The 27,348-nt window shown below is 35.2% G+C and overlaps 2 protein-coding genes across 3 annotated transcripts; one reads left to right on the top strand and one right to left on the bottom strand.

Annotated features, from left to right (window-relative positions):
- Positions 1-2,282: 2,282 nt before the first annotated feature.
- Positions 2,283-13,231, bottom strand: LOC106160710 (ATPase WRNIP1). Of its 2 annotated transcripts, none has more exons than XM_087011180.1 (9): positions 12,638-13,231; positions 11,828-12,022; positions 10,762-11,003; positions 10,399-10,527; positions 9,912-10,087; positions 9,192-9,347; positions 8,866-8,945; positions 8,012-8,177; positions 2,283-2,875 (listed from the first exon to the last, which is right to left on the bottom strand). In XM_087011180.1, exons 1-9 carry the CDS (start codon positions 13,229-13,231, stop codon positions 2,766-2,768), a joined length of 1,848 nt encoding a protein of 615 aa, XP_086867306.1. In that variant the 3' UTR covers positions 2,283-2,765. The 2 variants fall into 2 exon arrangements, with proteins under 2 accessions (XP_086867306.1, XP_013392833.2); XM_013537379.2 differs by having other exon boundaries at positions 10,372-10,527.
- Positions 13,232-13,529: 298 nt separating this feature from the next.
- On the top strand, positions 13,530-25,933 carry LOC106167689 (DENN domain-containing protein 11). The gene is made up of 9 exons (XM_013546526.2): positions 13,530-13,755; positions 14,371-14,470; positions 17,165-17,323; positions 17,579-17,735; positions 22,148-22,286; positions 22,870-22,998; positions 23,557-23,707; positions 24,031-24,102; positions 24,347-25,933. Exons 1-9 carry the CDS (start codon positions 13,530-13,532, stop codon positions 24,543-24,545), a joined length of 1,332 nt encoding a protein of 443 aa, XP_013401980.2. The 3' UTR covers positions 24,546-25,933.
- The last annotated feature ends 1,415 nt before the right edge of the window (positions 25,934-27,348 follow it).

Here is a 27,348-nt window from a genome sequence, read left to right on the forward strand (position 1 = left end):
TGGTCTCAATTTTGATTGGGCAAAAGTTTTAATGTTTCTAACGACGTACGGTAGAAATCTTAGAGATAAACCTCTTTCGCCTTGTTATAACATCCGAGAGCCCGGGCGGACATCAGGCTGCCCTATTTGGATAAATACTGTAAAACCTGGAAGCTGATAGTAAACGTCCAAAAAAATAAAAAAAATAAATAAATAAATAAATAAATAAACGAAAGTAATGATTTTCCACAAACCTGGCCACATATTAAATAATCCAAGGGACCATTCCCAAACCCTACCGTACTAGCTAACTGTGGATAGATCTATCTCCGGCCGAGGGGATTCTCGCTAAATTGCAATCAACTTAGATGTCTGTCACGCCTACTGAAGCTGCTAGGGGGTAATTAATTATCGTTTAGCAGCTTCAGTAGGTGTGCCAGACATCTTTAGAAGCCGCTTAATTATAAGCAGAAAGCAATCGCACCTGTAATTACACATTTGAATATTTTTCCCTCTTCTAAGGGTCTCCCTTAAACTTAAATAGGCCTACGCCTGTTGTAAACCGCCTTTGATCCTGATGTACTCTTTAATATCATATGTAAAGCCAAAATTATTCTAGCATCTGAAGTCATCTTACTCGGAACTTTCCGAGCAGGCCCATCAACGAAAGCGGCACGACCGAACTTTTGATTCAGTAGCTTTTCTGGTATAACAGCACGTCATACCACCTGTTAACCGTGTTCAGCAGAAAAACGATATCTTCTAGGCGGAATTATTTGCCAATTCTTCTTTACTCAAATATTTCCATCGCTGCAATTGCTTAAATGGAAATCGCACCAGTAATTACACATTTGAATGTTTTTTTTTTTTTTCATAGATAAACATTTTCGGCCTAGATATTCAGCTGATAAGCAAACTAAGTTGTATATTTGCATCATGATTGCAAGTGTCTGGAAAATCTGTACTTAGCACAGACCTCCATGTATTTTCAGAAATAAATATCACAGCTTTCAAAGTAAAAGATTTTTTTAACAGCCAAAATCAAACCAATAATGAAACTCACTTTACATTTTACTATTGAGCATTCATTTTCATGTGTATTCAACTCAATAAATAATCTGGGGGAAAACGCGTCTGCAATTTAGTGAGAAACCCCTAGCTTCTGTTAGAACGTACCCATTCCAAGCATTTCTCAAGGAACTGAACAGATAGAAATCTGCCCAGAATATTGCTACCTTGGTTTTGTGTTCACACTATCAGGAAACTTGATTAAAGCAATGGAAACCCTGAAAGTTAAAGCACAGAAAGAGTTAGTTTTTCAAAATCCACCACCAGCTGTTTTCCAGTCCAGTTAAAATCGCCAGTAAACTTTTCTCCCCATGCGTAGCTACGCCTGCAGATTATGGGCCCCTTTAAGCCTAGGTCCCAACTACATTTTGAACGAACGGTTTTTAGGTTCCTTGCGTCCGGCTAGGACGTAGCTAGATCGCAGGGAAGGAATCAAGTAATTGGTGAAAAGTTTCTACGTGCTGTTTGCGTACTCCGAAAGTTTCACGATGGACGTGCTCCTCACGCACGAACTCCCACGTTTTTCCCATTTTTCTGGCCGTAGCCCACACGTAGCAGCCCGTATGTTTGGTTGGGACCTAGGCTTTAGTCCCCTAGCCGAGTATGACGAATAAGCCTCTGGAAGTATGTGACAGACCACCTGCTGAAGATGTCCACAAAAAAGCCTGTAAAACATTCCTGGGGGTCCAAAGAAATGTGCCTAATCTAGCTGCTAGAAGTGAGCTGGGGAGCTATACCCAGTGTTGATACGTATGCTTGCCCTGGTGTACGTCAAAATACTGGTTCCATCTAAACAGACTTAATTGCCTGTGCAAAGAATCCCTGGCCGCCCAGCTTAGCCCTTGAAGCTGACAGGTTTGAAAGTAAAGGTGGTGCCTGGTTCTTTGGCATTAAACAAATAGGCAACTCAGTGGTGAAGTTGAGTGTTGGGATAGACCAAGGAGTTACAACTCTTTGGTTAAATTAAGAATCATGTTTTGGGTGTCGCATTTAGCCATAGGGAATCAAGATTGTCCAACTGTTCTTATATATTGCATAATACTGCACTGTATTTATATATACTTCACAAAATTGTAAATCCACCTAACTTTAGTTGCAAATAAAATTATTATTATTGATTATGAACCAACTGTTTTTATTTCTGAAACCTCCACAGATACATCCTCTAACATGTTTTCAAAAACATGTATATCTACAAAATTTAATGTACGTCTCCGAAAAGTTAAAGCATACAGTCAATGTCTATACTGTATTTATTATTTATCTGAAAGACATGAAACGAGGCTCTTGGAAGAAAATAAATGTAACAGTAATTGAAATGATGATGATCTACTGGAGATGACATGAAGTTCAAATTGGATTCATTCTATTTTTTTTTTTATTTGAGTTGACAAATTAGATGCCAATTCTGCTCAGATTCACTCATAGATACTGGTAGGCACAATTACAATTAGTACAGAGTTCCCCAAAACTATGGTGTCTCTCTTTTGTTTTTTCATTACCATAAATAAAAACTTAACCTGATACAAACAGTAACATGGCCTTTTAAAGCTTCAGGAGTCCTTCAGTTCCCGTCTGCCATTGCATTGGAGAACTATAAGCACTATAGTCAGTTGAACATTATATATCTCTATGTTGTAAATGATCGTCAGTACAGCCAATGGAATTGTGCATCCACTGCTACACACAGTATGCAACATTTAATGCAAGTCATTCTCTTATTTCACATGTTTCTTCTCAAAAAAGTTAGCACCTTCCAAGCCCTCTGGTAGGTAAGTTTGACGGCTACTATCCTGGTTGTGGCTGTACAGGTATCCTTTGCCATATCCTGCAATATCAAAAAACATGTATACAGTTTTATAACAAGGCAGCAAAGCTGTCAAATGTACAGACAAAAAACAGAAAATAAAGATGCAAAAAAGGTCATTTTGTCAATTTTGATGCAATAATAAATAATGCCTATAATAGCACTGTCAGTCAACACTGAATTTTAATCTTGCACAACAGGTAACATGGTCAATAACAGGAGCAGACCCAGAGATATTTTCTGACAGTATTACAAAGTATCTATGTTGATCCATCCTCCATTTTGATGGTCTTCCAACAGAAAAAAATAGATACCAGTCAATATAAACTTAATAACCTGACTGTCTTCTGGAAGACCCAGAAGATGGTCTCAATCCACCCCTTCAATAAGATTACAGTTTCAGGACCATGAGAATTCAAATTCACATTATGAAAGTCTCAATATTTGAAAAATGATGACAGTGCATAAAATAATATTACATAATGTTTAAAGACATAAAAAACAATACAACTGCTTATGTAGAAATACAGAAAATGTGCAGAGCCCCAGGCAGATGAGAGTTAAAAGTCACAAATGCAAGTGTTTGAGAAAAAATTATAAAGGAAAACAACAAAACTAGAAAAGCACTTTGAGAGTGCAGACCTCTGCCAAGGCAGCAATTGTCATTATTATTGATAATTGATTGATTATTGATCCGGACCACCACCAAAAATTAATCATTGTCCTCTTTGGTCCACTTCCGACAGTTCCTGAAAATTTCTGCAAAATTGGTCCATAACTTTTTGTGTTATGTGGATGACAGACAAACAGGGGTGAAAATATAACCCCCTTGGCAGAGCTTGAGGTAAATATAATTCCAATGAAGATGCTATTCAAACTTTTAATCTTCCAGTTTGATATATATATATATATATATATATATATATATATATATATATATATATATATATATATAACTTATTTGCAATATTAAACAAAATTTGCCTGCATAATTATCACTGCTTCCTTATTATTAATCTAGCAGAGAGCTTTACCTTTGGGAGTTTACAGGGAAATATCAACAAGTGTGCTTTACGTAATCTCATTTAATGGCCTATTAAAGCAAATGACTTTATAACTCTGAAATTAATCTAGTGATACCCAAGGGTAATTTACACACTGACCCACTCAAAGGTCTTCAGGCCCATAAGTCACACCTTAAGAAAAGCACAAAACCATAATGCCCAAAAAAGGAGACTACCAATCCTGATGCAATAATACATTATGTTTAACTGCACAGTCAACATCAACTTATGCACAACAGGTAACACAGACGAAAGTAAAAGCATAAGGCTCCAGGCCCATCAGAGTTCAAGTTTATACTTAGAAAGTGCCAGAATGAGAAAAATGAAAATTTCACAAAAAATGCATAAATACAATAAACATGATAATCCAATAGAGCTGGTTTTCTCATGAGCTGAAGGCCAATCCTAAAAATCGTACTTGTAAGTTTAAAATTATAATAAGTAGCACAGTTTTCTTTTCATAATGTTTGCAGTAGCAGTGCAAAAAGATTGTTGTCAATTTTGATGTAACATTACATAATAAATTAGAGAATAATTATCACCAATTTTTGTTTATTGACTATAAATAGGATGGACATGTAGAAAATATGATTACCATTTAGCTTCATGTCCATGGGAGCTCCGAGTCCCACAATGAATATGCCAAAAAGATAATGAATATTACACTAAAATGTATAACTTCCAGAAAAAGAAGCCAATTAGACTGCTTTTCTAACTCAGGCTGCATTTTAGTCCTGTGTTTCTTTTTTGAAAGTTTGACAGTCATAAGAAACACGGTTTTCCCATAATGGTCATCAAGGCAGCAGCACCAAAAATTGTGTTTTCTTCTATTTTGATGCAAAATTACATAATGCTTAACAGCATACTGACCATCGATTTTTAATAATAAAATATAAGTGTCATGGATTTTCACAAAATGTGACTAGCATGGGTCTTCAAGCCCGTAGAGGTTCTATGTCACACCTTGGAAATGCCAATATGTGAAAAATTAAATTTTCACAAAAAACTGTTTAATTGCCAGAAAAATTTACCAAACAGACTGCATTGCCTACTGAAGCTGTATTTTAGTCACATGTTTCTTTCCTGTAAGTTTGAGAACAGTAAGTGACATCATTTTCATTAAATGGTCATCATGGGAGCAGTGCCCAAAATAGGGGTTTCTTCAAATTTTGATGCAATATTACATAATGTTTTACAGCATAATGACCATCAATTTTTAATTATAAAATATTAGTATCATGGTTATTCAGAAAATGTAACTAGCAAAAGTCTTCAGGCCCATGGAACTTCAAAGTCACATATTGAAAATGCCAAAATGTAAACAAGACAGCACTGTTCTGAAACGGGTTTATTTCCAGTTCTAACACTTTTTTAACATAAAACAAAATAAACAGTTTACTGCCATTTTTATATGACCAATGAAGAAAATTGATGAGATGGGAAAAGTATCAATAGAACAGTGTTAAATGTCCAACTTCCTTCATTCTGAGATTCTGAACATAGTGGATGAATGCATCTGACAAACTGCAATGATATGAGTTAATTTCCATTTCTGACACTTTATTACACAATACATGATAACAAGTTTACCATCATTTTTACAAAATCAACTAACAATGTTGTAAAGATGCAGGAAATGTCAAACAAACACTTTTACGTATCTTATTAGTTCAATAATGAGACTGTTAACATGCCTAAGAATTGAATGTGAGGAAATGTGAAAAAACAGCATAACTTCTAAAATATTGGACTGATTATGCTGATTTTCAAACTCAACCTGCGTTTTAGTAAGATTGGCCCCTCCTGTGAGTATAATGACAATTGGCCAATCTGTTTTTCTTATATTGTGTTATCAGTGTTGCATATATACTGAAAAAAGTGAAAAAACAGCATAAATTCTGTATAAGTGACCCGATCGTGCTGATTTTCGAACTTGACCTGCGTATTATGAATATTTATCAGTTCTGTAAGTTTCAAGCCAAAAGGTAAAATGGTTTTCCACTTATCGTGTTATCGGTGCTGCATATATGCTGAAAAAAGTGAAAAAACAGCATAAATTCCCTATAAGTGACCCGATCATGCTGATTTTCGAACTCGACCTGCGTATTATGAATATTCATCAGTTCTGTAAGTTTCAAACAAAAAGAAAAAACAGTTTTCCACTTATCGTGGCGAGGACAGCAACGACGACGGCGACGACAGATGCAGATGACGGCTATATGTACAGACACATTGTGTTATCGGTAAAAGTGCACGGCGACGGCGACGACGGCGACGACAGCGACGACGGCGACGACAGACGCATATGATGGCTATATGTACAGACACATCTGTGTCTGTACATAAAAACAGCATAAATTACCTAAAAGTGACCCGATCATGCTGATTTTCGAACTTGACCTGCGTATTATGAATATTCATCAGTTCTGTAAGTTTCAAGTCAAAAGGTAAAATGGTTTTCCACTTATCGTGTTATCGGTGCTGCATATATGCTGAAAAAAGTGAAAAAACAGCATAAATTACCTAAAAGTGACCCGATCATGCTGATTATCGAACTTGACCTGCGTATTATGAATATCGTGCACGGCGACGGCGACGACGGCAACGACAGCGACGACGGCGACGACAGACGCAGATGACGGCTATATGTACAGACACATCGTGTTATCGGTAAAAGTGCACGGCGACGGCGACGACGGCGACGACAGCGACGACGGCGACGACAGACGCATATGATGGCTATATGTACAGACACATCTGTGTCTGTACATAAAAACAGCATAAATTACCTAAAAGTGACCCGATCATGCTGATTTTCGAACTTGACCTGCGTATTATGAATATTCATCAGTTCTGTAAGTTTCAAGTCAAAAGGTAAAATGGTTTTCCACTTATCGTGTTATCGGTGCTGCATATATGCTGAAAAAAGTGAAAAAACAGCATAAATTACCTAAAAGTGACCCGATCATGCTGATTTTCGAACTTGACCTGCGTATTATGAATATTCATCAGTTCTGTAAGTTTCAAGTCAAAAGGTAAAATGGTTTTCCACTTATCATGTTATCGGTGCTGCATACATGCTGAAAAAAGTGAAAAAACAGCATAAATTCCCTAAAAGTAACCCGATCATGCTGATTTTTGAACTTGACCTGTGTATTATGAATATTCATCAGTTCTGTAAGTTTCAAGTCAAAAGGTAAAATGGTTTTCCACTTATCGTGTTATCGGTGCTGTATATATGCTGAAAAAAGTGAAAAAAACAGCATAAATTCCCTAAAAGTGACCCGATCATGCTGATTTTCGAACTTGACCTGCGTATTATGAATATTCATCAGTTCTGCAAGTTTCAAGTCAAAAGGTAAAATGGTTTTCCACTTATCGTGTTATCGGTAAAAGTGCACGGCGACGGCGACGACGGCGACGACGGCGACGACAGACGCAGATGATGGCTAAATGTACAGACACATCTGTGTCTGTAGATAAAAATCGAGGTGTTTCTAGTTCACCTTTCATAAAACTGGTACAAATTATGATTGAGGGATTAAGGACTATAAAATATTAAAGAAAGGTACATATTTCTAAGCAAAACTACCCTGGGTTTCAGAGATTTCTGGTGACTAACTGGTAACAGTGATGGAAAAGGCAAAAGATTGCTCATGAGAGAAACCAGTTTTGCTAAATCTCTGAAATTAGGGATGAAGTAACTGTAAGCTGAAGGTAGAAAATGGGGGTAATTTTGAATAAAAAAGAGTCAAGTAGCCAAAAATTGTGCTTATGAAAACACTTTTTGATCAAACTTATAGTGTACATGCCCAGGTAATTACTGTAAGTGTTTATCCCAAGATGTATCAATAAAAAATATTTTACAACTGCAATGCGTCAATTAGCTAAAACATGTACTAGTATATGAAGGCAGAGGTGATAAACAATCATATATGTACATTGTATAGACCTGTCAAATCAATTCAAAAATGAGAAACAAACTGAAATCATGAGTAGGCAATAAATTCACCAATGACATCTTTTATTATTTCCATGGTAGCAGGCAGTCACTAAAAACAAAAACCAAAACACCTCCAAAGAAAAACATTACCTAAATCTTTCATCAATTTTGTAGAAGCATTCCTCAGATGCAGCGGCACACCTGGTAATGGCCCCTGATGGTTTTGTATGGATTGTTTAGCTTTGGCGTAAGCAGCATATGCCTCGTTTGACTTGGGAGCTTTGGCCAGGTATACAGTACAGTGGCAGAGGTTGATCTGAAGGGAGATGAAGAAATCTCATTGATCAGATGGACAATTTAAATCGTAAATAATTAAAAAATTTAATTTAAAAATACATCTCTTTAACTGGCATGCCGTAAGTGTTAGACTTACATGTACATATGGCAAATTTTATTTCTTAGGAAATTTTGATTCTGTTTGCTCAATCATCAAAGTACGTTTGTATATGTACATATATTGTATGTGTATACCATATGTATATATATATATATATATATATATATATATGCAAAACTGTTCACAGAATTACTATCAGTAAACCAATTTTGGATGTTCTTGGTTTCTCATAATCTAGATTCGCTCTCGAAGTGGAGACATGCATGGATGGGTACAAATAAAAGAGCAAAAAGGGCTAAAATGCATTTAGAATAACTTAAAATGCATTGATATATATACTACTAGCATGTAGTATATGCAGCTAACTAAGTGGTGAGAATATATGTAACTGAAACCTTTTTCAGAACAAATGAAACTAAAAAGAAAGTATCGTTCAGACATGAGCCCGGGGTTTTAGAAAAAACTATGAACATTTATTGCGGAACCAAACACCTTACATAATTTTTTGGGGGAGTTAATTGCTCTGGGATCATGTAAAAAAGTGTAATTCCGTGTTTCCGCGGAAAAAGCTCATGTCTGATTGTTTTAAAGGGGAAAGATACGTTACTTCACATTCAGGCCTTCCAATGAAATGGCAAGCTTGGTATGTTGCAACTGCAAGTGGCAGTGCCTGTGGATCTGCAAGACCTGCAGTACAAATAACATGAGTATTACACTTTACCCCAACACAGACAGATACTTTGATCATACCATACAAGGAGAGGAGTTTGGTCCTACCCTATTCAAAAATTAAAGAAAAAAACTGAGGGCAACATTCATCAGTAAATGAAGTGAACAAATAGCAGATCAGACTTTTTCTGATAAATTAAGTCAGCCAAAATCAGGAGAGGTAAAAAAACTAAGCACTCTCAAAGTTTCAGACAAAATAGTTACCGATGTCTTCACTGGCACACACTACCAGCCTCCTTGCAATGAAGAGTGGATCCTCCCCTCCCAGTGTCATTCTTGCCAGCCAGTAGAGGGCGCCATTTGGGTCTGAGCCTCTTATTGATTTCTGTAGGGCAGAGGCACAATGATAGTGTTCATCACCTGAAAATTGCCCACATTCAAAATATCAACTGGAGCAGTACGTTTATGAGTTGCCTACACCATATGATATGGGAGATTTATTTTAATATTATCAATAGTTAAACCTTTGGAAAACAGAATGCACAACTTGGACACCAGTGAGACTAAACTGCAAGTAAAATAAATTATTCTGAAGATTTTAAACAAAGTTCTTTTGAACATTGTACTGTACGTTACATTAAATTTCAGATACTGTTACTTGTTCCCTTGTAACTTGATTTATTGTTTTTTCTCTTAGAAATGTTGTTAAACAAATTTTTTGCTTTGGAATTAATGAAACCATGCAAACACTGAACAACTGGAATCTTTGCAAAGCTATGGTTAGAATGAATTTTCTGGTACCACCATGTCATATTGTGAAATTTATTGTATAAACCTAAAACAATTTTATCTGAAGTCACAATTACATTACAGGTATCTGTACAAGGATAAAGTGCATTAGGCAGACAAGAAAGCTCATAATGTGAAGTCACAATATGAAAATCAAATATGAGGTTTATGTATATTAAACATAATGTATATTACCTGCTCTGTCATAATTAATATGCGACCTTTGCAATCCTTCCTTTACGTGCTCCACATCCACAACTACATATTCCTCTCCCATATCTGGCGTTTTCTCACCTGCCATTTCATTCTCTCCTGCCACATCTGATTTTCTCTTTTTTTGAGAGACAGCCATTTTCTCAGCAAGCATTTGCCTGGAAATATTATTTTAAAAATATATCCAGTCTATACAATGTATGATGATGATTTGACATGACAGGTGTGTCAATCCTACACACCCCCAGGCAATGGCAGAGTAATTAATTAGAATTACTTAAAATATCAGATATCTAAACTATGGATACCTAATAAAACCAGTGAGCTTTTGAGTATGCAATAATATTTCTAAATATCACTTCTTCGACCAATACAGCGTATTGAAATTAATCAAAAATGTTCTGTTCAAATTTTATCAGTAACATATGCAATATCCGCTGACCTGGATTCTTTCCCATAATTGCCATGCCTTGCTGCCTTGTAAAAGGCCAGTCTTGATTCGATAGCATTCTGCAGAGTGTTCAGTGATGAACGCGCATCTCCATCACAGAGGTTTGCTAGGTACTTTACAGCATCTTTGGTAATAAATTTTCTAGGTCTGAGGAAAAAGTAATTCATTAAGTATACAAGAAGGTTTTAAAGATACAGTGTAATACTAGAATTACAATGTAGTCTAGACAAGTCTTTTCTAGTTTGTGTCTTCTTTGAGACTTTATCCACATAAGACAGAGCTTCTACATGTAAGTTATAATATAATATAATATAATATTTTTAAAATCAGTACGAATCTTGCTCATTAGTGAAGAATCTGTAAGTCCTAAATAGTTCATACTTCTCTGTGGTGGAATTTCTTTCAACAAGTTTCTTGGCATCATTTATACTTCCAACTACTTCAACACATAAATGCTGCAAAGCTCTGTTTAAAATGGTCACAATCTCCTCCGCTGTCAGCTTCTCTAACACAATGAGTTTACATCTGCTCAGCAATGCAGAGTTAACTTTAAAGGAAGGGTTCTCTGTAGTAGCACCAATCAGGGTTATTGTACCATCTTCCACATGGGGAAGGAATGCATCCTAAATTATGTATGAAAGAAATGTTAAGATGTATGGTATTTTGATTTCTGCCATGTTTTAAAAATGTCCTACGTGCCCAGCAATTAATCTTTAATTATGCAAATCATCAAGACATGTTGGTAATATATTCCTGAAATTATGTATAGAGGTGGGGTGGAAACAGGTACAAACAGGCATACAACATTCTTTTTTTTTTTTTTGTCAAAATGTGGAGTTGTAAATCAGGTACCACTTGAATGGAGGGTAAGCAACTTAAGTTAAAAAATTATATTCAACATGCCCTTCTTGGTGTGATAACATCAAAATTTGTGTCCTCCTCTATCAGAGAAGGATCCAATACATGGTAACGAAATTCTATCTTGTCAATAAAGAACAGGACCTGTACAAAATCAAGGGCAGATATTGGGATATTGCCCCCCCCCTCAAAAAAAAAAAATAATAAATAAAATAATAATAATAAAGATGTTACAAGCTGTATAACAAAATACAAAGCAACTTTTCCTTCCTTATATCCTACATACTGGTTTGTCGTAGTGTCTTTGTCTACCATGTTATATTGTTATATTATATAAGGTACACTGGGGTAGCGCTAGCAATTTTTTTTCGTTTAGCCAAATCACTGCTTTTTGGTCAATTTGTTATCCAAATGGTTTTAATTTGACTAAAATTAGTCAAATCAAACCCTTTTTGTTGAGTCAAATTAAGCAGTTCTTAGCATTTGGCTAAATTGGTGAGTGTTAGCGCTACCCCTGGTACATTTTTCTCTTTCCCCTCCCTTCTCTTATTTAAGTCCTAGATCTGCCACTAAATATGTGTTTTTCTACCTGTTGTGTCTTGTTGAACCTATGGACTTCATCAATGAACAGAATGGTTTTCCTTTTAAACAAGGCCAGCTCATTCTTTGCTTTTTTGGCTTCTTCCTTGACATCATTGACCCCTGAACCTGTTGCTGACATTTGTACAAACCGAGAATTGTTCTTCTTTTTACTAGCATTAGCTATGATACGGGCAAGGGTGGTCTAAAAAATTGATGACATAAAATGTTATTATTATTAAGTTGCATCACATTTTTTCAATAATTACATTATATCCAAGTATGTCCAATCTCCCTGAAAGAAAGTTTTGTCTACAGGCAAAGAAAGCAATTTTTAATGCATCATATAATCGACAGCTTTCAATGCAAACCTTTTAATGACCTACTTAACAAATATCTAAATTAAAAAAATAGATTTCAAATTAAGAAAAAATATCAAGAATCAAACACTTATTGGGTGTAGAAAATATAGCATGAAAATTTCTGCATTACCAATCTTACTTTTTTTATATGTATTACATATATAGTGCTTGTCAAAAATATTTTTTTAAATCACGCACACAAATGTGACTGCCAACACATGAATTTTTATGCTTATAAAGAGTTCACATACGTTGTTTGAAACTAATAAAATTTTAATTGAAAATGGTTTATCCTGCAGAATATCTATATATTTCTCTATACAACATAAAATGTTGATGAAAAGAGTAACAAGCTTCACATGTATAATAATAATAATAATAATAATAATAATAATAATAATAATAATAATAACAAACGGAGCGATTGCAGTTTGTAAAACGAAAGTGAAAGTGATCACCTTTCCACAACCAGGTGGTCCCCACAATATCATGGAGGGTATCGCGTGCGCATCAAGAAGTGACCGGAGTAGTTTATTACTCCCCAGTACTTGTGTCTGTCCAATGTAATCATCTAATGTCAGTGGACGCATTTGCTCAGCTAAAGGCTTGTGTCCATCTTTCCCGCCAAAACCTAGGCACGAGTTTTCAGACGCATGCATTGTACGGCTTGTGCACGATGTTGTCGCTACCCCCGAGGGTTGTGCTGACCTTGTATTAAAAAAGTTATTTTCGTTTGTAGTCTGATCTGACTGGCTGATCTGTGAAGAAGCATGTGACCCTTTCATACGGGGAATTCCCCCCTTTTGAGGGATCTCCTTCCTGTTTGGACTCGCCAGGAAACCCCAACTTGCCGCGATTTTTGTCTCTTCACTTTCAAACTTCTTTTTCTTTCTAGGTGGCATGTCATCCTCGCATTTCCCGTCTGTTGACGTCTCTCCTATGCACTTAGTATCTTCAGTCTTCAGACATTGATCGATGTGACTGTTTATTGTCCCGACAGTGCACTTCTTTCCGCACACCGGGCAATCAACGGCTTGATTGGGCGCAGCCATCTTGAAAAACTAGCGCCCTCTATAAACATTAGAGCGAATCGAGTTAGTTTAATATCCGGCTGGGTCAGCACTTTCATTTATCTGATATCAAACGCTTTATCTATGCCATCGTGGCTGGTGCTTTTAAGTAATATTTTTGATTGGCACTTTTTCAAGGTGGAAGTTTATTCACCAAAGTTCGCTCGGGGAGAACATGTTGGGGTGAATTTCGCACAATGTTGACCTATCATTTCACTCTTGCATAATTTTTGTACAAGTTAAGTTCGAGTCGTTGACTTCCGCGATCTTCCCGTTCAACATGGCAGAGGAGCGGACGCCGCTGCTCAACTTAGACGATGAAAGCACAGATTTTCAAGATCCCAGACAGATAATCAGGTCTCTTTATAAGAGGGATAATCACCTAGGAGTTCTTTCAACGCAGGATGAAGGGCTGATTAGGATAAGTCCGACCAACTCGGAGCAAAATTTGACAGAAGTGGACCATATTGTGTCTGTGTTTGTTGTGGCTTTTGATACAAAAGCAGGTAATCAGTCACTAACATGAATTTGCAGGTATTATATGTATGATTATTATTACAGTAAAGTGTTATCGATATCAAGTACGCGGTCGTTATGTAAAATCAGAAAGATAGTACATGTACTGGTACATGCATGTATGCTAGCTTGGATATTTACTGATTTATTTTCACCAAATTGATTTGAATTGTTTTTAAAAAGTTAAAAACTTGATCAAAGTGATGCACGATACAGTACATGTGTATATGGCTCTGATACTGATACTGATAAATATGGTATACTAGTACAGTAGTAGCCTATATCATTCGACGGCTATGAGTATACATGAAAATGTGCTGGAGGCTGCCAGGTATGTCACTGATACATACTGCATGGTAGATCTAGAGATAGTTAATATTCTAATAACCCCTCCCCCCCACATTACCCCTTATTTAAGCCAGGAGATATAACAGTGTAGTATGTAACAAAAAGGTATCTGTCCTATGAATCTTGATATACTGGTATAATGGATCGAGATATTTTATTTCTTTTAATTAAGATAATACCAATACTCAGTATGCTTAAAGGTGCATGTTAATTTATTTAAGAGAAACAGTATATGTACTATTTATTTTTCATTCCAGGAAATGTGATAGAGTGGTGCCTTCCACAAGAAATGGATCTTGAGGGAGTAGAATTTAAATCTATGCCAAGCGGGTCACATCATCTCTTAAAAGATTTTGTGTAAGTATAGGGTACTCAACTTAGGGTTCATCATTCTGTACTTGGGAAATTTCAGGTGTTCTGTAAATAAGTAAAGATACATGCTATGCAAATACCCATATTTACTAAGTTTTCTGCTGCATTGATCTGTTAAAACTGAAGCTTGGCATTTCCATGCCTGTTACTGAGTTCAGAAATAGAGATTAGAAATATGCATTTTTTTTGATAGTGTATACTTATGATTGCATAAATACATTGTATACTTAACCATGCATTTTTTTCATTCAATAAAATTTTATCATGCTTGCTGCTTAATTATTTTAAATGGAAACTTACAGACTTGTGTCCTTTATGAGGGTGAAAAATGAACTTTCAAATTAATTTATGTGTATTCATTTGTATGACCAGGAAGTTAACATATCATGTACATGCCTGTAGACAATTTGGGCTGACCTTTCTCTGTCCCAACTTTGATTAGAACTTCATATTCCATTTTGTTCTCGAGCGTTTGTTGTAGTAGTGGTGACGGGGAAAACAGGGACTGCATTTGCTTCCTATGGCAGATCTCACTTGAAGGTATCCTGTCCTTAAATTCAGTTTTCCTTAAAAAAATAAAATAAAATAATATTTAGGAAAAAAAGAAACCCTTTTTCTACTCACCCTACAATTTCAAAATTTGTGTATGCTACTTTTATTTGCGATATTTTATCATTTTTAAGGTCTGAATTGGGGAAGGTAAGTAGCTTAAAAAGTGTGCAGGATATGTTGTCCTGGAAAACATGCCCTAGAAACATTTTCAACTGCAGTAAAACTTTAACCAGATAACAAGTCCCCAGCTTTGGACTGTACCAACAAGGGGGGGTCCATCTTGGGAGTCGGGGACTGTATGTATACTATGTTCTTGAAGCCAGGTGTCTAACCTTAAGTGCAGTGTGAGAACCTGTGTGTTGGGTTCTTTGGGAGTTAGTTCATATTGATTTCCTGTGTACAGCATGGTTAACTAAGCAGATAAATCAACACATCATCAACATGCTTGTGGTCATGTTACCATTAAAAATGCACCAGCCTTGCTATTACTGACAAGGAAGCCTGCCAAATGCTTGGTAAATTTAGATGTATGATGGTGATTACTTGTAGAATTTAATTTGCAGCAGAATTGATTGCGTTTTTCCATGTAACACAATTATGTTTTGTTATTGTGCTCGGAAAAGCTTAGTAGAAAGTTTTGAATAACTAGTTTGGCATATGTCAGAAAAGCATATTTTTGTGAAACAAAAAAAGAATAATTGAAGTCATGAGGGTCAGTTTTGAGGAAGATTTTTAGCCCAAAAATTGGCCAGTTTGTCCTCCAAATGTACAACAATGCATGAGTTACATTCTTGACTTGTTTAATAAATCCATACCAATTTTCTGCAGTGTGCATTTATCACGTAATTACTGAAGTGAGCTATTCCATCAAAATTGCCATTTTTTTCATCAATCAGTACACAAAGTATCATCAATTATACAATGAATTGCGGATGTGCCTGCTATCCATAATTTTCACTTTAGAGAAGAGTACTTTCAGGTATTATTCTGGTTTGTATAATACATCTAAGGCAGTAAACGAAAAGATGGTGACATTTCCAGAACTGTGTTTGTACTAGTACATAAAGAGCACTGTACGTTGCATTAATAGCTACATGTACAACGCATCTTCTTTCTTATGCATCTTGGTAACTTGCTTTTTGTCAGTGTTTGTACAGTGAATTAGCTGAGGGCGGGATATTGATTCTTGTTAACTCATGTGTAGGATGTTCTCTGAAGGCGCATTTACATTGCAGTTGTAACATCTTAATTTAATACTATATACTGTCTCAGCTGAATATGATTCCTAACCATCCATACAACTGGGCATGGCTAGTGTCTTAAATCAATTATTTCTCTGGAGGATGGTACAATGGAGAGACAAGATTTATCCTACCTGGTTTGAAGGTTTCATAATCAAAGAGGGTCTGTTTCACAAAACATTTCAGATCAGTTTTTGGGCTAGAATCATAGCCCACTAAGAATATTGATTTAAATCAGTTATGTTTCTGATGTGTGGGACGATAAAAAGATCAGAGCTGCACCATGTGGTGAACTTCTGATAATCACAGGGTCCACAGAGATGGTATTTACAAAATCCAGAAAATATCTAAAAGATCACCTCATTTTATCTCTGTTCTTCTACCTACCTAAGCTTTTGAGAAAATTGTCATTTTATTGGCTGAAATTTTATTCTCATTGATCATGTACAATAGCCCATTTAAGAATGTTTAGTGCATTTAATGTGAAGCAGCCATGTATTCATAAAAAAAAACTCTGAGTAGACCAATTTGACAAAGTCACAATTAATGTACATAAGTCATCTATCCAATTATAAGTCTTTGCTATGCCGCAACACTTACTTTTTGTGAAAAGCATGGAGTACTTGTAAGTCCCGGAAGTTAAGACCACAGTATTTTGTGTTGATGCATTTTAGAGTAAGCCTGACCAATATTGACCATAGACCAGAAACAATCACTGTGTAAGGAAATGGGTTCCGGAATCGATTCCAGTCATTTATTCAAAGTGTGCAGGAAGTTCTCGGAGTGTTAATCAGCAAGAAAAGTCATTCAAGGGGAAAATGGTCAAGAACTGTACTGCCAATAACCTTTGGGCTGTGTAATTCACTGCTATGATTTGTTCTTCCAGATATTTTAGAAAAGCCGAGTTCTATGGCCTAGCGTGCTTTGAGAACATGCCAGTGGAGAGCCAGATAGAGAGGGGTGCCAGAATGAAGTCTGTGGGAATCCTCTCAACCTCATACACACTTTTATATAGACACATGCAATTACTGGAAACTCAAGTCAGGTGCGTTTTTTTTCTTCTCCTCCCCCTCACGCACACACATGTGCATGCACATATGTACGCATGCACGGAAATGCACAAACATAAGCACACATTGTACAGACACTTGTACACATGAATTCCTACACTGAAAGGCACAAACTACTTCTACTTTCACACGGGCAGATATGCATGTATACATGCCTGCACACACGCCAAAACACATGGACAGCACGACAGTGTTGTGTTTTCACTGATCTTTTATTCTCATGTGTCTAGACATCAGTTGGAGACCCCAGGCAGGTACTCCCAGTTAGAGGCATTCTACGAAGACAAGAAAGCAGTGCTGCCACCCAGTGGTAGCGCAGGGAGCTTACGAAACTTAACATCGACTCCAGCATCGACACCTAGTAGTGACATACTGCCAGAACTCAAAGTAAGCTATTATTAAAGAAGAAAGTAGACATTCAAAAATACTGAAGATAGATGTCAATGATGACATATGCTCTTCATGGTAAAGATGGTAAATGTAAATCTTTTCTAAAACTTCAAAGACGTCATGCTGATTAAAAAAAACACATGCTTCATAGAAAAAAGTTAGGACTCTTTAGAAAGAAAGTTTTTTTTTCCACTTTTTTTGAAGCTATTAAGTAAGCATGCTGATAATCTTGGTGCCCACAAAAAAGTTGCTAGAACTGCATCTCTGTGTTTGATTGATCATCAAACATTTAAAGAGCAGTGGCATTTCTGAGGCATAAAAATGAATACGATGATAATTTTCTAGTTATTTTAATTTATAGTCATTTTTTGCACATTTTCATACCTTAATGAGAAAAAGCATGGGTTATCAACACTATATTGACGTCACTGGTGTTTAGCATGCTCTTCTGTTACTGCAATACATATTGGACTGGGCTGCAATCTACACTTGTTCCAGTAACTGGCACTTCTAAAGAATAATTATTAGTAAGATTGTTCATGGTGAATATTAAGTTCTTGACTCAAGAATAAGCTTTCTACAGCCTGATACATACATCAAGTGACAAAGATTCACTGCTTCGGTTGAAAAAAAAGGTCACATTTGTACTTCTTTTTGAATTGGTATGTGTTTGATAGAAGATTTGATTTCCAAGGTGAATGGAGGTGAATAGAGTTTAATACAGTAATGGGCAAAAATTATCAAACTTTCAGACACATAATTTTATAATCACAAAAATTATATTTCTACATGACATTTGTGCTTTAACTGCATACAGTAGAACTATAGAGTAGCCTGCTTTTAAATTTTGTTGCTACCACTCAATAGGAATTTCATAATTTTAAGAAATTATGACTTTAAAAATACAGTTACTGTGAAATTCACAATTTTACCCCATTGACAAGATCGAGTTATTACTGTTTATGTCCCTCCCCATGGATCTATGGACTTTTCCTATACAAAACACTTTCCCCATCTCTAGACAGGAGATCATTCATGTGTTCAACACATAAGTTGCCTGTTGTCTATGACACTGTTATAACCACCCTGAGTTTCATTCTTATTTTAGCTCTGTTAAGCCCCTGTCACACTTTTTCGGAATCAGCAGGAATCAAGCAGAACCAGCTGGAATGACTGAATTAAAAAATTGTACTACATTTGGGAAGAAATTTCAAATTGACCTAAATTCTTGTAAGAATGCCATTGGAATACTCAGAATGCGCTTGAATCCGCTTGGAATGATTCGTGCACATTTCGGCTGTATTATCTCTCAAATGCAGCCCGAATGTAGTTGGAAAACTAGGAATATCAATTATGCTGTCAGAATGTAGTCAGAATATTTAGAATACACTTTGAATGCTTTACGAGTGTAGTTCGATTGCTGGCTGAAATAGGATCGAGATGCATTCGAGTTGCATTCTGGCGCATTCTAGCAGGATTTGAAGTGTCTTGCCATTTCAGTTCTCCCTCGAATGCGATCAGAATGTTTCGAATAGTGTCAGATCACAATACTATTCCAGTGCCATTTGATAATTTTCCACTTGGAATGCACTTCGAAAGTTTTTAACATGAGCAAAACATCCAGCCACAAGAATGGGTAAAAATATTTGGAATGCACTCAGAATTTTTAGAATTCTCTTCAAATATCCAGGAACGCACAAAGAATTGTCCTTCCGATGGCATTCTTGCTCATTCCGCCTCTAGTGTGACGTGGGTATTATCAGCATGCTAAACAATTATGGAGTGTATGTACACTTGTGAAGTTCTCATTGCCCAGAAACTCTGGGTAATCACAGTTCTTGTTGCCACGGAGATAATAACAGTACTAGTGCTTGTTTTCATGAGGAAAAATTAGTGGTATTCACCGTTTCTTGATTGTAGGTATCTCACGTATTAACACTTAACAACCTTCAGTTGCCCATTCAGTATATGCCATCAGAACCGCTCTGAGTTTCAGAGTCTAGCTGGTAGTTTGCCTCTGTTACCAGCATATATATTGGGTAGAGGCAGTTGCTCTAAGTACTCTGAAACTCAGGGTTTTCACAGTATGTTTCCAGGAGGAAGTGCCTCTTTGTGATAAGAATCAGCTCAAATACATTTTATTTCCAGTCATTGTTCTGCTCCATAAATAGACCTTTGATGACGGAGGAACTTAACCGTTATGGTTTCTGGTGCTAGGCAACAGATTGCTTCTGTGTAATAGAGTTGAAATCAAATTCTGTTGGGATTAGGTGGTAGTAATGATCATTTAGCAGATATAGGGACTGAATCTATTCTGATTCTGTTTAAGTACTTACTGGTGTACTGCTGTTTGAAGTTGTGGTTTTTAAGAATGGCTCTTGCATTGGTGATCCAGCATCTTTTCCTGACATATATTGTTACATTTTTTATTATTTTTAAGTATCCCGTTGTTTTAGTCACTAGAAATTATTTATAGATGATAATTTTTCAACTGTTTTGGACAGGATATACCTTGAAAAATTGTTGAAATTTCTAGGAAAATTGTTTCTGTTATATTGCTATATAAAGATCCAATTCACATTCTATTTCTTTGATTAAAAAAAAAAGCATTTAGAGAGTGTCGATTTCTGCCAAGACATAATTAACTAATAATTAACCATTCATTAATTAATTAATTAACTGATCACCATCACATTCTAATAATTTCTTCCATGACCCATCTTAACAGTTCTTAAAAATTTCTTTTTGGATAATGTTGCTAACAGACAAACTTACGAACCAAATAAGTAACAGAACCAAAAACATAACCTCCTAGATAAAGGTAACAACAGATCAACACACCTTGAAAAATATATTTATTTTTGCATCCCTATTCTGTGGTATGGCCAGAATAATAATAATAATAATAATAATAAAAGATTAACACATCTTGAAAAATATCATTTTTGCATCCTTGCACTGTGGTATGGACAGAACCACTACTAAGCCAGAGTACCCTTCGTATTACCTCCCATTACTTATAGCTAGTGCCAACCAGATACCAGGAACATTTATTCATATTCTTAATTGAGTTGGTGACATGTAATCAATATTTATCAACCCCAGAAGCCTTTTGTTGTATTTTCTTGGGGCGTTATTGTATATAGAAGTGATGAATGAGGCACAAAACCTTAGAAATGCTACTCGTATCAATATAGTTCGTAATATTAAAGAATTGCATATTATACTATTGTGATAAGGAAACTTATGAACATTGGTAGTTGTGCTGTACTCTCTGGTTGAGAATTGATTTTCCAAGAACTATACAGTTAGGGCCAATTTCAAATGAAAGATTAAAAACTTAGACCAAAATTTAAGTCTACTTTGATCTAAGGTAAATAGTAGCAGTTGAGTTAAATGCAATCTTGTAGCCATTTAAAATAATAAAGACAAATAGTTATTATGTCTCCTTGAACTAAACTGACTTAAATAATAAGACGTGTCTCTTAAAAGAATAGAACAAACTCAAGTACAATGTTCTAAATTTGGCTGATGACGGTTGCATTTATTGAAGGTCCCATTAATAAAAAGTAATGAAGCAGATTAATGATAAACATTGAATAGTGTTGATTATGATATTAATGTAATGTTTACGCCTAAAATATCTACATTTAAAATATAATTTCCAAAGAAATAGTGCACACATTTCAATCTGTGGGGTTGCAAAGATAGTTACTGATATACTTAGTGGACTAAACTGCATATGTAATTATCCTTAATAGAAATACATCAATAATTTTGGACTAAAAATAAAGACCAGGTTTCAGCTTAATTTCTTTTTTAATGATATTTAATAAAACTGGGCCCTTCTTATACATTACAGTTAGTTTTACAGTTACCTACACTGTACAATACACATTCTGTTTTCTTCATTGTTTGATATCAAAACCATCCTGACAGAGCTTAAAGGGATAATAACTCTTCGTATGAGATTTATATTTCACAATAAAAACCTTGTGAATAACTCATAGAAATAAAATATATTCTGTTTTACCACAAAAACAGCAGTTACAGCTATTATTCTGATATCTGAGCTTGTCTTTAGACCACGTGACCTCCATTGATGGCTATACTCTGTTAAAATCTCTTAAGTGATTTTAACAAAAAACCAAACTTTTTAGAAAAAAACCAGGGACTAACTTTGAATGTGAGAATGGATTCATTTACCATTGGTAAGTATGGGAAAATTGTTGTTTACTCCAGGAAAATTCATTTTTTGGCTGAAACGAAGAGTTATTATCCCTTTAATGGAAACCTTGAAGTGGAAACTCAACCTATATTATCAGCATGGCCCTGCTGTCTTCAGTTTATCTCTGAAACTTAGGTTAATCAGATTCGGTAGTAATCGTAATTATTAATACATCTTCCAGATCACACATCCTGCCGGCTGCTTCTCACAGTTCATCAAGTTCTTTGGAGAACAAATCTTTGTTCTGTGGAAGTTTGCATTATTACAGAAACGAATCATTTTCTTCTCCCCGCCTCCTATAGGAGTTGTGTGTTATCGTGGTAAGTACACACATGGACTTTCATGCATACTGGCAAGTGTAGTGTTATACCTCCTATTTAGTAATCTGTTGCCATCAGCTCTCAGCTGGCAAGGTAGAAGCCAGATTTTCTAAAAGAATAAAACTCTAAATGGAATTAGAATGTTTTCACTACACTGAAGTATTAAAGAAGATCTGGTACATGTAAAATGGCATTTGATTTTATACAGAAGAATTCATTTCAGCTGTTTGTGGTTACTGAGTTATGAGAATGATGAGCTTTGTAAAGATAATATTAATGGGGTTCTCATGGGAAAGCACTAAGTGCTGGTTTCAACACCATTACTCTCAGATGATGTTAGCATTTCACTAATTGGCAACGTAAAAGCTTTCTTGTCTGGGCTTTTAATATTATCTAATATAGATAGGATGAAAGAGAGAAAGGAGTACGTGTAGAAGAAAAACAGAAAAATAATGGTATTTTTGTGGATTATTTCTTGCGCAGGTTTTTTGGGGTCAAATTTACAGATTTTAATATTTTTTAAAATATAATTTGTACTTTTTTTTAATATATTAAAATATATTTCATATATAATTTTTTCTAGTTTACTGTGCCTGCTGCCTAGCCAATCACAGCTCAGATTTAAGGATATCCAGTCACGAAGTGGAGCCCTATTTCTACATTAACGTCGCTGATATCGACAGTTTAGAATCAGAGGTCTCGTTTATTGCATGTAAGTGAAGTATTCAGCATGAGTAATTTGAGAATAATTGAGTGTTTTGATGTTGTTTTGAAGTACAGTTCTGGGAAATTTATGTAGGTTTGATTTCCAGGAAGTTGATGAACAAGTTTTTTCCATTAAAGCCACTGTACAAATAACTTGTGCTTGATTAGGAGAGGAAGAAACTGTTTTGTGCTTTCAAATTAACTATGAGTTAGGTGAAGTTTGTTGGTAAGTTTCAGCTGAAACCAAAAAAAAAAATCATTCTGAAATAATTCTTAAAGAAAAATGATAATTTGAGTTTTGAGATGATGAGCTATGCAGAGTATGTTGTATAGTATACTCTTAGTATTTGTGTGGTTGTCTTATAAACTCTTCCAATAAAGGAGGTTACTAGTATAAAGACATTTTCATCATCACTGCTTTGTCCATTGTTAGTGGACAAAATATCTCAAAAGTGCTTCACAAATTTTGATGAAATTTCCAGGGTAGACATAAATTTCAGTGGGAAAGAAGTGATCATGGCATTTTCAATTTAATTTCTTTTTAATTCCTCTCTTTTTTCCCAAGGTACCACAGAGAAGATATTTCAGAGTAAAACCCAGCTTTATGATGTCTATGTGGACAACCAGGATGTGACCACACATGTTCCTGGACTGCAAGAACTGCTACGAGTTAGCCCTGCTGACAAAGATAAGATGGCAAAACTCAATAATCAGAGGTAAGGAATGATTTTCACATTTATATGATTTGTGCATTTAAGGGTCTATGCCATAGTTAATCTTTTCAGTTCTTAGGTCTCATAATTAGACTACCTGCTAGAAAGCTACTTATTGTGTAAATATTAATTTTATATGTACAGTCACTGATATTTTTTCATAGTCTAAGATTTACCATGTTGGTAAAAAGTGTGTGTGTCGTGTGTGTTCATGTGTGTGATTGGACCCACCTTCCCCTCTCCACCCCCTATTGACAACAAGAAAAAACATTGCTTTTAAGACTGGTATTAAATAAGATTATTAAAAGTTCCATTTTCTTTCCCAGATCAGCCCAATTATTCTTTGTAGAAGGACTTGGAGAACAAACAGCAATGGAGGAAGAGGAAGTGTTTACTCTGTATGTAAATTAATTCATCTGCTTAGTGTCAAGTTGTCTGCATTTAGATTTAACAACATACAAGACTAATGTTTTTTAAGATGGTCATATTTTATCATTGTCAAAGAAAAATAATGACAAATGTTTTGTAACTAGACTTGAAAATAATTGATTCAAAACTTTTGAAAAATAGTAAGACGTCAATATCTTGAAAAGGTAAAACATTCAAACATTTTAAGGAATTACATTAAAAATCCGATTTCAGATTTTTCACAGAGCAAAACAACAGGATATTCCAGACACTGTTGGACGTTAGTGTGTCAATGGACAGGACGTTGACTTCAGATCATATGAGAAGTATGGGCCTGGATCCCATTGGGGACCGCCCCTTTCTTATGGAACTAGTGGAAATGTATGGCATTGACGTGGTTCTCATGATTGATAACCCTTGCTGTCCTAAATAGAAATAAATAAGAGAACGTGGGTGGAAAGATTGAATTAATTGGAATGAGAAGGACCCCATACATATTGGAAATGTTGGCAGTAAGCATTTTGACAAGTTTTTCATACTGCCATATGTGCTATTGCATCATGGAAGGACTTCCCATGGTTTTACATCGATGGCTACCATGAATGAGAGAAATTTTCTGGATGCAATATTTTAGAAAAATCTCTTCTATACTGGTACCAGTGCATCTACTTAAAATGTTTTTGAAAGCTGAGCTTTATGAAAGCAGAAATAAAAATAGGACACTTACAAGGCTTCAAACAACTTATCACTTGTCTTTTATTTATAATTTATACTGTGATAAATTCATAGAAATAGGGGGCCACATTAAAAAGTGAGCAATTTTATGATTACTGTTCATGATAAGTCTTTTTGTTTGAAAAATCATTTAGAAGCCCAGGCTTGAGTTGAAATATAAAAATTTGGATCAAAACTTAAGACATTGTACATGCAGAACGTATTTTTACTTTTTTTTCTCAAAGAATGTTATTTATCTCATCGAATATAAGTATTTTGCAGCTAAAATGTATATATGAATTTTAGTTTATATTTTCAAACCAATATCAATTGAATTTTGTATACAGCACGATTTTGTATATGTCAGCTACTTGATCTTTTAAAGTGATTAAGATTAAGTTTTAAGATCATGACAAAAGAATTTTCCCTTCAAAATAAGAACTTCATTACAGTACCCAGTATGTTAAACATCACAACATAATGCTAAGAAATCGGGTAAAAATTATTCCTGTAGTGGGCATAATTTTCTACAGTGTATGTCCTAAAACAGACTAGCAGACATATTGATCAGAAAAATGACCTAATAAGGATAATAATGTTCAAAACATTTAAACATAATTTAGTTTAAAAATGGGCACCAGAGGTCAGGCATGAATATTGATCAAGGTGATCAGATTTCAACCAACCAAAATTTAAAAGGAATATCTTTTCTAGTGATGCCTTTGATACAATGATTTAAATGAAGATAAAAGGTAGTGTTGACATAAATCTTGAAGAAAAAGCAATCAGGTGTAAGTTGAATCTAAATTTAATGGAATAGTTTGAGATGACAACTTGGTTTCTGATCTACTGGGTATCGTAACCTTTACATTCAAAGAGGACTTTTTCTCTAGATATCCACATTTTCTATACCATGTGGGTTTTTGTAAAAAAAAAAAAAAAAAAAATCACCAAGCTGGCCTCTGGTAGAGTCTGAGTACATCTATCTTCAGAAGTAGTAGATTGTTTGATAAGTTATAAAACATATTAAATGTATCTGAAAATATCTATAGTGGATTCTGTTTATATCAGAATCTAATAATTTTGAATAAATACCTAAGTTTATTATTACTGTGATTCTTCAATTATTCAGTAAAATGGAATTAAGTAAAGTCCAGTTTTAATTTGTTCAATGCAATAATAACACAAAAAAAAAAATGCACAAGGATTAGATTGTTAACAGGGGAGGGGGTACTTATGCCAGACTTTCAGTGGTCTTTGAAAACTCACCTCTCTGCTATCAGCATGCCTGTGCCGTTACTTGTAATTGTAACTGACAGAGTCAAGCTGATAATAAAGAGGTGAGCTTCCAGAGACCACTGAAATCAAGGAAGTACTGTGACATATCTATACTTCCTTGATTCCAGCTTTGACATAATAACAAATTTTTATGTCCCTGATTCCAGGATGAGGATGTACAGATTAATATGATTTGATTATAATAATAATAATAATTATTATTATTATTATTATTATTATTGCTATTACTTTATCTATGCACATTTTCACCAGCTCGTTCTGGTGCAGAAAGTATGAATAAAGCATATGTGATGTAGTTGGGGGAGGGGAGGCAATTTAAATCTCACAGTGAGTCCATTGCATCGTCATCTAGTCCACTATGATGGGACAGCGAAACTGCCCCTAAAAATGGAATTGTCTTACCTGACACCCCTCAAATGGAATGTACTAGATGTACCTGTCACCCCTCAAATTGAAGGAACTTGCCCCACCTGACACTCCTCAAACAGTATGGCTTGTCCCATATTCACTGTTATACCAATAAAGTCACGCATAGTACACTTATTTCAAAACAATAATACAAGGATATTTCAATGTGTCATTTATGGCCTAAATATAAAACAGACAAAATGTATTTGTTTAAGATTTATACAGATCATTTTACCAATTGTTCATAAAGGTCTAAAAAATCATCAAAATGAAATCATCCCTCGATCTTCTGAGCTTAACGGTTTAGACTTACAAAGTTTATTGTCATGTTTATGCAACGATAAGGCTCATTCTGAGTATGGAGATACTAGCATACATTAGCAGTCACCACATTCGCTGTTTGGGCAATAGTTAAATTCCCATCGTAGCTTATCCTCCAAAAGTATTCATATGTTGCTCAGTAGAAAAATTGGAAAAGGGTTACCTCCATTAATCTAAAATAAAAGTAAACACAATTTTGATATAAATATTTCATAAACAACCGTCAAATCATAATTCCATGTTTATTGGGCATAGAAAATAGATTAGCCAGAGCTACTGCATGACAATCTCTCTCTCTCTCTCTCAAGTGCCCTGTCCCAATAGGACGTTGGCGATCATGGACTTCCACCTTTTCCTTAGCACGAAAATTCATGCGTTCGCACTCCTATTGACTGCTAGCACAGACAGTACATATCAGAATCGTCACTAGGAGTGCTAACGCATGAATTTTCGTGCTACCTTTTCCTGTCCTTTGGGACAATATATACCCCTAA

This window comes from Lingula anatina, chromosome 4 (genome assembly GCF_051362555.1).
Source record: "Lingula anatina isolate TDL-2025a chromosome 4, LinAna3.0, whole genome shotgun sequence".
Taxonomy (NCBI): Eukaryota; Metazoa; Brachiopoda; class Lingulata; order Lingulida; family Lingulidae; genus Lingula; species Lingula anatina.